The sequence below is a fragment of the Solanum tuberosum genome, unplaced genomic scaffold (assembly GCF_000226075.1).
Source record: "Solanum tuberosum cultivar DM 1-3 516 R44 unplaced genomic scaffold, SolTub_3.0 scf00073, whole genome shotgun sequence".
In the NCBI taxonomy this organism is placed as follows: domain Eukaryota; kingdom Viridiplantae; phylum Streptophyta; class Magnoliopsida; order Solanales; family Solanaceae; genus Solanum; species Solanum tuberosum.
The window spans coordinates 716,661-727,406 of NW_006239002.1; the positions used below are offsets into that span (position 1 = coordinate 716,661).

The window sequence follows — 10,746 nt, forward strand, 5'->3', positions numbered from 1 at the left end:
TTTAATTTATAATATTAACGGAAGCATATATTTATATAGGGGTCTTCTAAAATTATATTATCTTATTGAAATGAGTGATTTTTTTTTCCATTGGCCCAAATTGAGACTGGAAAAAGAATAATATTTTAGAGGGATTATTAATTTTACTGAGGTTTTAATATAGTAATTTTGCCGATGAGATAAAATAAAATTATAGTAAGTAATTAACAACTTCAGTTTTCAATAACGGGTAGTTAAAACAATTTTTAAATGATATAATTAATTAACATATTTTTTTTTTGTAGTGATAAATATGAATTAGGTAATAATCTAAAAAAGGTAGTAAAATAAAACTTAAGGTAGCGTAAATTTCACACGCTTTACAATCTCAAACTTTTATAAATAGCAGACCATCCACATAAACATAATGCAAAGTAAAAATACAACTCCCTTTCTCTCTGCCATTAAATAAGCTTTCTCTCTCTTTTTGATGGATTTCAAGATTTTCATATGGACACTTGGGTTCTTTAGGATATTTTGATTGGTTCTTTAGGGTTTTATGTTGAAGAATTTGACTTCTTGATGTTTCTTGATTGACATTCATGATGTAATTGATATTCTTTTGATTTAGTGGTTTCGTATGTTTAAGAATTTACCATTTTTTTCTTTTAATCAAGATTCTACAATGTCTTGTCTTTAGCAAAGAATGTATGGTGGTACCTAAAGTTGTCTCATGGATGTTTTGGTCACTACTTTTAGGCTCTTTTAGAGGGTTGTAATTGTTTGTGGTATCTTTAATGGTGAAGTCTCGGTCAAGATCAAATAGATTTCTGGGTTCTTTATTGTTCCTATTTTTTCTTTAAAATATACCAAAAGTTGAATGCCTGCTGTTAGAAGATTGGATGGTATTATTTCATTTTTCCTAAAATATATGAAGATTAATAATCAGTGTTTGTTGCATTCGACATAAAAGTATGCTTTCTATCTTCTTCTTTTTTGTTGATGGATTTCATAATGCGATTTCAAGATTTTCTTGATTGGAATTCAACCCTGTAATTGATATTGTTTTGCTTTAGTGGTTTATTAGGTTCAAGAGTTCACAATTTTGAAAAACTTCTGCATCTCCACTACATTTTTTGCTCTGTAAAGTTAATAAAGATACATCTGTGTTTTCGTCTACAATGTTCTCTTGTTTTCTTCAAAATATCTCGCTGATTCTCTCTTCATTCGATCCACCATATGGTTATAGTATGGAGTACTAGAGGAGCTTTGTGGAGGCCTCTTCTGTTCCAATATAACAGCAGTTTTTGAGGGATGCACTATTTCACTTCTAGGGATCATCATGGCTAAGATGTAACTTTACAATGAATAAAGGTGTTCACATCATCCTATCTTTCCTCACATATAGAACATATCTGTTGCAAATTATCATTCCTTTCCTGTGCTGACTGTGTTTGAGATTATGGAATACTTTTGAGTTTACAATTTTCATAACCCTAAGAAATCAGGACAACGTTCATACTTTTTATTTTTTGTTTTGATAAAGTACACTTTTCTATTATTTCTCATCACCTCTCTTCACTGCATCAGAAAAGCAATGAGTTGTAATGGAGGATGAAGAAATTTAAGCAACTGGCAATAATCCTCTAAAGAAATGTTTGGCACATGTAGGCTTGGTACACCTGAAAAATAGCCTCTTTCCCCTTATTTCCTTTTGTTGCACCCATCAGGTTCCTATATTCGGGCATACATTTACCCTTCTAATAAATTTATCAGGACGACAATAATGATATGGCCCTAAGACCTAATCATTTCAGCTCAAATATGTCTCAAAGAGGTAGAAGGAGAGAGATTGCTAATAATCCTGGACAAGCTTATTTGATAGAAGTATAACAAAGTGCTTAAAGTTTGGTATGATAACTATAAAATGTAGTCTACTTGTCGAATTGCTGCTCACACATCTTATTAAGTATTGATCAGAAAATTGTCAAATACATTTGTCGTTGCATTTAAAAAGATATTAGTCTGGTTGTGGCAGTCAATTGAAACTTTTTTGTTGGTCTGATCTTGCCAAACTGTTGAGCTGTGTTGGTCTATGCTTTCTAACTATAGTTGTTTCATATAAGTGTGGACTATCTTTGAGTAAAGCTGCTTCTCCAAGGAGGTGAAACGAAATTTTAGTTTATTTTACCTTTTATTAGTCTATTTTAAAATGATTAAAATAATGAGTATTTATCCCTCTTTATCAGTGTAGGCTGGTTATGTTGGCGAGGATGCAGAATCTGTATCATCCAAATTACTCGAGGTATGCCTGATGCTTTAATAGCATTTGATTTTTTTTTCATTTTATTCATGTCCGGGCTGCTTAGTTAAGCTCATTTCATTAACAGTACTTCAGAGCGGAGTTGTGATTTTGGGAGTTTAAAAAAGAAATGGTAATTAGTTTTAAAAAAAAATTGATTCTTAGTATACTGTGTGATTTCACTATACAAGATTGAACATGATGTAAAATATTTAGTTTTCCTGTTTCCAGCAACATCGCAAAAAGATACACGCAAGTTGCACAAAGTTCAATTAATTCTTAATATTGATACTATCATTATTTAATATTGATACTACCATTATATAACTTCTTTTACCTTGTGCAATCTTTTCAATGTACTTCCGGTCTCCAGTATTTCTGATATACCATTGGTCAGTCATTCTCTGAGTAAAAATCTTGATGGCTTCTCTTGTTCATTTTTTGAAGGCTTCTCTTTGGGTTTTTACCGTTTCTGATTCCGTTTTGGTGATTTTTCAATTTCATTTCACATTGCTGATGGCAAACAGATATCTACTGCTTCTTCTAGCATTGCAGTTTGATATGTTTTTAATGACATGGTAGATGTGCACCAGCTGGTTGCCTAAAAGTACTTACCTGTGTTCTTTTCTAGACGATTTATGTGTTTCCATTTGATGACCATTCAGAAAGTATAAACCCAATAGAGTAAATATTTTATTTTTTTAAAAATATGATTTGTAATTGGAATATGGAAGCAGCTGTGTGATTCTACTGCAAAAAAAAACTGAAAATGTATTGTGCATAGAGAGAAATGCAGCTGCAAATATAAGGTAATCACGTAGTAGGAGATACATTTAAAACTGGCCCCTAGAACTGCAATTAACATATCAGTTTTTAGATTTGAAGAACTGTAGAGAGGTATTGATAAATTTGACTAGTTTAACAAGGAACTAGCTGGAAAGCCTGTGTTACCAATCAAAACTTGAAATGCTGCAGATCTTGGCTTTTTCTAGAGTGGTTAATTTGGTCGGTTGTGACACAGTTTTTGGAGGATTAGAGTAGAACGAACATTGACTGATATAAAGAAAAGAGAGGGTAATGATTTCCAAAGTAGTCACAATGATTTCACATTTGTGCTAGAATCAATTTTCATTTTCATTTTTATCTGTCTAGGTACAAGAGAATTATCATTATCACATTGTTGTGAAGTCGGTAACAATAAACCTTGTGAAATGGTTGCCCCTTTGGTGTTCTGCTGATTATTGCATTTGAATAGTTTCTTTTTGATGAAGGTTGCATTGAATAGTTTCTGTGGAGAAGCAGATTTACTTCCTATTTCCTTGTCAAGCAGACTACATGGTTCCTCTTTTGTAATCTGTTTAGCTTTTGCACTATCAGCAGCATAGTTATTCAATTATAAATCTTTGGTGTTCATGTTTGTTTACAGGCTGCTGACTTCAATGTCGAAGCAGTTGGGCAATACATAGACGAAGTTGATAAAATAACCAAAAAGGTTCAAAAACCATTATCTACTTTATGAATTTGGATAATTAATTTTAAAGTAATCATTCTCATCAGTCATCTGTCTAGGCTGAGAGCCTTAACATTGGCAGAGATGTATTTGAGGAGGGCTTCCAACAGGCGCTGCTGAAGATGCTTGAAGGAACTGTGAGTATTTATTGCAAGTTATTTCAGCTGTTTGTTCCAATTGCCTATTACTCTTGTAAACATGTTTACAAATTCATAATTGTAGTTCCTGGACTTCAAATGTGTCCTCTTTCTAAACATTTTTCTGAGATCAGTAATCTCACTTGCTCAGTTTATCTTTATTTCTTCTTCCGATTGTAAGTGTACCTGACTATAGAGCATGGAAACATCCATGTGGCGATACGATTCAGGTATATAGAATCTATTAAAGCCTCTTTTATCTACTCTTTTTTTTAAAAAATTTGCAGGCAAACAGTTGTGGGAAAAGCACTTACCCCTTGCCTTTTGGATGGTAACATAGTTTAGTGCTTTTTAGAATCAATTTGATTATGTTGCGGGTGAAAAACAGATCTCTACTGGGAAAGATTGTTTGGCCAAGGAAAATCAGATGTCGGACACTGACCTATTCAACAAACAAGAAACAGGACTTCTTCAGCTAAGTTCACATATGTTGGGAGGGGGAAGTCAAGTTAAATACTGGTTTATAGGCCTTGGAGCAATCATCTACAAAGGATGTGAAGTTGTAACAAGCTGGACATTCCTTGTTCAATAGCTCATCACTGTTAATTCTTGATGCTGCCTGCTCTTTATACTTTTCCATACACTAATCTGCAGATAGCTAAAGCTATCCTTTTTATTTGTGGTGGAGCTTTTGTTGGTAGAGAAGACAATTTCAGAAAGGTTATCTGTCAAACTCAATTAATTTCATTAAACACATTTAAGTTAAGTGATATAATATGGTTCAACTTATCATTCTTTTACTCCCAGACGACAAGATTCTTCAACTGGATTCGGAGTACCTGTTCTAACTAACATAAGAGTTAGTGGTCTAACTGATGCTGTAGTTACATCATCACTATTGGAATCTGTGAGGAGATGCTAAAGCTATCCTTTTTATTTGTGGTGGAGCTTTTGTTGGTAGAGAAGACAATTTCAGAAAGGTTATCTGTCAAACTCAATTAATTTCATTAAACACATTTAGGTTAAGTGATATAATATGGTTCAACTTATCATTCTCTTACTCCCAGATGACAAGATTCTTCAACTGGATTCGGAGTACCTGTTCTAACTAACATAAGAGTTGGTGGCCTAACTGATGCTGTAGTTACATCATCACTATTGGAATCTGTGAGGAGATCCCTGTGACTTGAGTGTAGTTTTCTTTTTCGGATCACTATTTTGTAAATCTAATGATTTCATGACTCTTTATTCTCGTGAAATTCTAAAAACCAAATGCATCGGAAGCATTCATGTCACATTGCTTTCTGTATCTAGGTAGAAAGTGACGATCTCACTGCGGATGGACTCATATTTGTGGTGCGATTTCCAGTATTAGTGAGTTTATCTTCCCTGGATGAGGATTAGCTTGTTCAGGTTTGTCTACTCTTTTCACCTTTTGGCATTGTAGTTTCTAGTTTCATGTTTTCCTGATTTAATTGGCTATTTGGGAACTCCAACTGTGCTTAGGAGGTTGGTGGTATTATTTTATTTTTCCTAGAAAATATATGAAGATTAATAATCAGTATGTTCCTATGCTCTATTGATAAGTAGCTACAGTGGCTTGGTCATAGCAGTTAGAATTCAGCTTTATTGTGTGTGACTTCTTCTTTACCTGTTTCCTCACTCCTAGAGCTCTTCTTTACCTGCGATGAACAATTTTTGTTTTTCTTTGATGTTGGTTTCTTTTTGACTAGTACATCCTTGTTGGCAAGACACTTGTTAGAGTTATTATACTGTGAATTGAAACTTTGTGAATTTGTAGTTCTCCAAATAGTAGTTCTTCAACCCTCTAACCTTGTTTGAGTAACACATAGCTGGATCCTGAATTTGTGAACTGTATGGATACCTGTCTATCAATTGGTGATGTAGAAATTACCTTCTGTTTGATGAGACAGGATCATTCAAATTTGCTGCTCTAGATGATCTTGTTTAACTATGGTGCATGGAATCATTACAACAAATACATCCCTATGATTGGTTTTGGATTTGTCCTCTCTGATCTTGAGACTTTCTGTTCGCAATTTCTTGTTCCTCACTCAATTTGTTCTTATCATTTTTAGTCCCGGTGGTATTTTCCTCATCAAGCCAACCAATTGCCTTCTGAATTAACTGCAGTAGTAAGTAGATAGGTTTAGGCAATTGATGTGACCTAAACTATTGACTAGTAGGTGAAAGGAGGATATAGGAAGGAACTTTTGCATCTTTTTATGTAGGACGGCTTGGGGATTTTTTTATAGCAATGGTATCTGAGCCATCTCATACGCACCTCGACTATTCCAATGGGCACCGGACCTCCGACCAACACCAGGTACCGAGTTAAGTACCCCCAAGGCTTAGACAAATGAGAAGAAACCACCTACTATTTTTTTCCCTCCAATGATATTTAAACCCGAGATCTCGTGACTGTCCTTGCACTTTATTAACTACTAGGCCAAAACCCTTGGGTGCAGGACAACATAAGAAAGTTAAAATGAATAATTTGCCTCCGAAAAGTATGTATCATTTACTTGTTCCTTCGAGACAAAGGAAAGAATAAACAAAAGGTTTTGATCCATAAATTGTTCTTTACATGTGAGCTTATGTCGGTGTTTGACGACTCAATGTAGCCTAATTTTGTCTCTAACTAAAGATTAAGATTAAGATTTTTTCTTTCGATAATGCAATAAATTTTATTAATGTTAGGCTAAAAAAGTGCTAATATAGAAGTATACCAAAAAGTAGAAACCTGCAAATACAGATGGTTTTCTATGAACTCCACCCAATCATCTATACATAAAGAGACTTCATGTATAGATGGGGTACCATCATTCATTCAATGTACAAGACATCTGCAAGTGCCTTCCTGTGTGCATAATTGGTTGTTTAATTGCTTCAAGTCTTTTTGTTCAATGCTAGTTCTTATGAAATAAAATATTCCTCCATCATTCCAAATGAAGAACGTGTTATGCTGTTCATTAATATTAGGCAAGATTGTAGGTGTATTGTCAATGCGTGCACAATTTGTTCTAAGAAGTGATGCTGTCATTCTTCTGTATATAATTCTTATCAGCCTTCTATTTGGGGAACTCAAACACTCTTTTACTATGTTTATTTTCTAATGCACATATGCTTAGTTGCTTTTTTCTTTTTATAAGTTTCTCTATTGTTGTCTCCTTTCCAGGGAATGAGCACTGAGATTAAGTGTGAATGTCTTGACATACTATGTCATGTTCTTCACAAGTACGGGAATTTGATGGACACTCCCCATGACTCATTGTTAACTTCATTATTGCCCCAGCTGAGTTCCAATCAACCTAGTGTCAGGAAGAAGAGCATTTCATGTATAGGTAACCTTGTTATAAGCTTCTCTGTATTGTATGTGCTTTAAATTTTGAATGGAGAGTGTATCAAGTTAAAACAGAGTTTGTTTGATGGCGTAGTATAGATGCTTTGAGAGATAGTAACAACAATTTTCCTTTCTGACATGGAAACATGAGTTAATAAGATTTCTTAGACTATCATGTACTGTGTTGGACTGGTGGCCAAGCTTTCAACTTTTCCTGCAGTAAATTCAGTTCAACCTTTTCTCTTTGTCTTCAAAATTGTCGGATGATTTGCTGGCGAAGGCTACAGTTGAAGTTGTTCGCCTTTTGAGCTATAAGAGCTCAAAATCAGAGATGATACGAACTAACATTCAGATTATTGGGACCTTAAAGTAGCAAATCCTAAATTATAATTGATGCTTGCATTTTGTCCTATTAAATGTCATGTAATTTTGATATACTTGTTTTAACTTTTAGACAAATGCCCAAGGACAATATACTTTTCTCAACAGTAGGTATAGTGAATACTCAATTAGCAGATTTCACATCCAATATTCTTCACCCTGTTGGACACTATGCTTGTCACTGCCCTAGAGAAACTTGTGACATAGTTGAAAGGGAAAAGAAGCCAGGTCATCATTTGACATTATTTTGACAACTGGAAAGGCTGACAGAGGAAGACAAGGGAATCAAGTCAAAGCTGACAGTGCTAATGAATACACGGATGATGATGATGTCAGTTGGAAGGTTAGAAGAGCTGCTGCCAAATGCTTAGCTGCATTGGTAGTTACTCAGCCTGAGATGCTATCAAAGCTGTACAAGCAGGTATGACTAGGAAGTGTGACCTATTTTAGCTTACTTACATTAAGCTATTTCATATTTGAAGTTTGATGTAGTGTTTACCCTCTATTTGACATTAGATTTTCCTTTCAAGTGTGTTGCGCAGATGTAGCTCTGCATTCTTTTTAAGTTGAAATGTTTCTATATACTGTGACTGTCCATTTGTCTCATAGTCATAATAAGCTAATAATGCCGACTCTAACCTTATTCAGGCTTGTTCAAAGTTGATTGATAGGTTTAAAGAAAGGAAGAGTAAGGTAAATTTGAAACGTCTTCTGAACTTCCTAGATAAATTGGTTTTAATGTCTAAATACTTGCTCGACAGATGGCACTGAATTGTTGCGACAAACAGGCAATGTTACAGAAGGACAGTCACTTTGTATGACTTTACTTGTCTTATTTTGTGTTTTCTGTTATCATTTTACTTCCAACTGTGGAAGACAGTCACTTTTGGGAACACCTGTTTCACTTTCAAAGACTGAATCTAAATATATGCTATTTTTAGTATGAACTTGAGCCCGGACAGTACAGTGCAGAAATAAAGCGGTAAGACAGTAAGAGCAAGGTTAGAAAGGATGTTGGTGCATTTTACATGGATTTGTTTTTAATTGCAAAAAATTGGATATACTATTGCCTAGAGGCTATTTGTTGGCATTTATTAAATTCGTGGGGTTTCTAGCCTAGAGCTATTTGTTGGCATTTATACAGAAAGGAAACCAAAGTTTTTGTTTTTTTTTTAAAGTAGAAAATCTCTTTTGGAATTAAACTAAAATAATACAAAAGAGGTCTCTTTACAAGAAATAAGAAAATTTTCCTAACACTGGTTATGGTGTGTGTAACTTCAAGCTTCAAAGTGTTCTTACAAGAAATAAGGAAAGTTTCCTAACACTTCTTTTATGGTGCATGTAGCTATCACCAAATGTTTTAGATACTTTTATTTATGCTGTGACTTCACATGCTAACTGCTACACTCAAGGTCTAAGAGAATGTGTGTTTGGAAAGTAAGATCAGTACAATGAGAACCACAGGGACGGAGCTTTGTTTTTTTTCGTAGATCTACAATACCATGTGCCAGCAGCCCCATCAAGCAATTCAACTTCAAGTTCAACTATGTTCTCGATATCGATACCATCATTATGTAACTTCTTTTACCTTGGCCAGTCGTCATTCTCATTCTCTGCGTAAATATCTTGATGGCTTCTGTTGATCAACTTTTTTAAGGCTTCTCTTTGGATGTTAATGCTTCTGATTCTTTTTTGGTGATTTTGCAATTTCATTTCACATTGCTGATGACAAACAGATAATGTACTGCTTCTTCTAGCATTGCAGTTTGATATCTTATTAATAACATAGAAGTAGCTGTGTTCCTAAAAGTACTTACCTGTGTTTGATGACCATTCAGAAAGTATAACCTAATATGATTTTTATTTGGAATATGGAAGCAGCTGCGTTTTTCTACTGCAAGTTTTATTACAATTTGCCTTCAATCTATAGTTTGTGTTTGATGGGTTAGTGATGTGAACAGTTTGCTCTCTCTTGTTCTTTTTAATCAACCAAAGGAGACTCCCTTGTTTCTCTCTTCACTTCAAAGAGACAGAAAATAATATTTGTGTGAGTAAAGACATCATTATACCACCCAACATCAGTACCCAATTCTGGGATTTGCTTTGTATGTGTATGCGGTTGTAGTACATCCATTACAGAAAAGTGAGAGATGAATGATTTGTGTTGATATTATATGTTTTGTCTATAATCATTATTTGTACTCATATATATAATTATACCTCTAAGATCAAAGGATGAATCTTAATTACACCACTAGTGATTTCATGAATATATATTTACTCTATCAAATTTGTTCAAAAGTAGATAATTTTATTTTGATTTGCATTCATAGCTAATGTATAAGAAATGATACATCGAAACTTCAATCTTATTATTAACTTCACGGGCGTGGAATGGGAGTATGGGTAAAAAGAAGGATCAATACGATATACTTACTCTAAATAATATACCCAACATATCCCACTTAAATATATAGCGTCAAATGTCAATTCATCAATTGCTATCGCAAATAAAAATTGGCCTACTGAGAGTAAAATAGAGAATGAACTCTCCAACCACACCTTGAAAAGGTATTTAGTTGAAGTATTTATCCCGTTCTTGAATTTTAAATAAAAGGTCAATAAACTTTAAGTTAAAATTAATTAATATTTAGTACATATATTTGTCAATATTTTTAAAAATTAATTTTTATACTACATGAAAATTATATAAGAGGTTATTTGGGAAAAAAGAAGAAATCATATATCATATATATATATAAAAGAGAACCCTGATCCCGCCTACGTGGCGCCACCACAAATCAGGATTCCCTTTTAATTTATTTATTTTCAAAATTAGCCTTCTCCTTTCATGAAAAGTTGTGACTTTTATGAAAAATTGTGACTTTTATTGAAAAATTATGACATTGATTAAAAGTTGTGACTTTTATGAAGAGTTGCGACTTTTATGAAAGATTGTGACCTTTCCGAAGAGTTATGACTTTTCCAAAGAATTGCTACATTTCCAGTAAGGCACAATAAGAATTTGTTCACATTACCCTTACTTGTCTATAAATAGAGGGGTTCCTCTCAT

The 10,746-nt window shown here is 33.8% G+C and overlaps 1 protein-coding gene across 18 annotated transcripts; it reads left to right on the top strand.

Annotated features, from left to right (window-relative positions):
• The first annotated feature begins 411 nt into the window (after window positions 1–411).
• Window positions 412–9,692, top strand: LOC102606187 (cullin-associated NEDD8-dissociated protein 1-like). 18 transcript variants are annotated; one of them, XR_001473293.1, is made up of 11 exons: window positions 412–1,353; window positions 2,234–2,284; window positions 3,708–3,773; window positions 3,851–3,928; window positions 4,216–4,648; window positions 4,736–4,908; window positions 4,996–5,120; window positions 5,243–5,341; window positions 7,128–8,094; window positions 8,322–8,366; window positions 8,435–8,794. XR_001473293.1 is itself a non-coding variant. In XM_006346310.2 (7 exons), the coding sequence occupies exons 4-7, from the start codon at window positions 7,131–7,133 to the stop codon at window positions 9,112–9,114; spliced, it is 462 nt and encodes a 153-aa protein (XP_006346372.2). In that variant the 5' UTR covers window positions 4,655–4,908; window positions 4,996–5,120; window positions 5,243–5,341; window positions 7,128–7,130; the 3' UTR covers window positions 9,115–9,692. The 18 variants fall into 18 exon arrangements, 2 of the variants coding, with proteins under 2 accessions (XP_006346372.2, XP_015163754.1); XR_001473289.1 differs by having other exon boundaries at window positions 412–2,143; window positions 2,229–2,284; window positions 8,322–8,794; XR_001473288.1 differs by having other exon boundaries at window positions 412–2,143; window positions 8,322–8,794.
• Window positions 9,693–10,746: the final 1,054 nt, after the last annotated feature.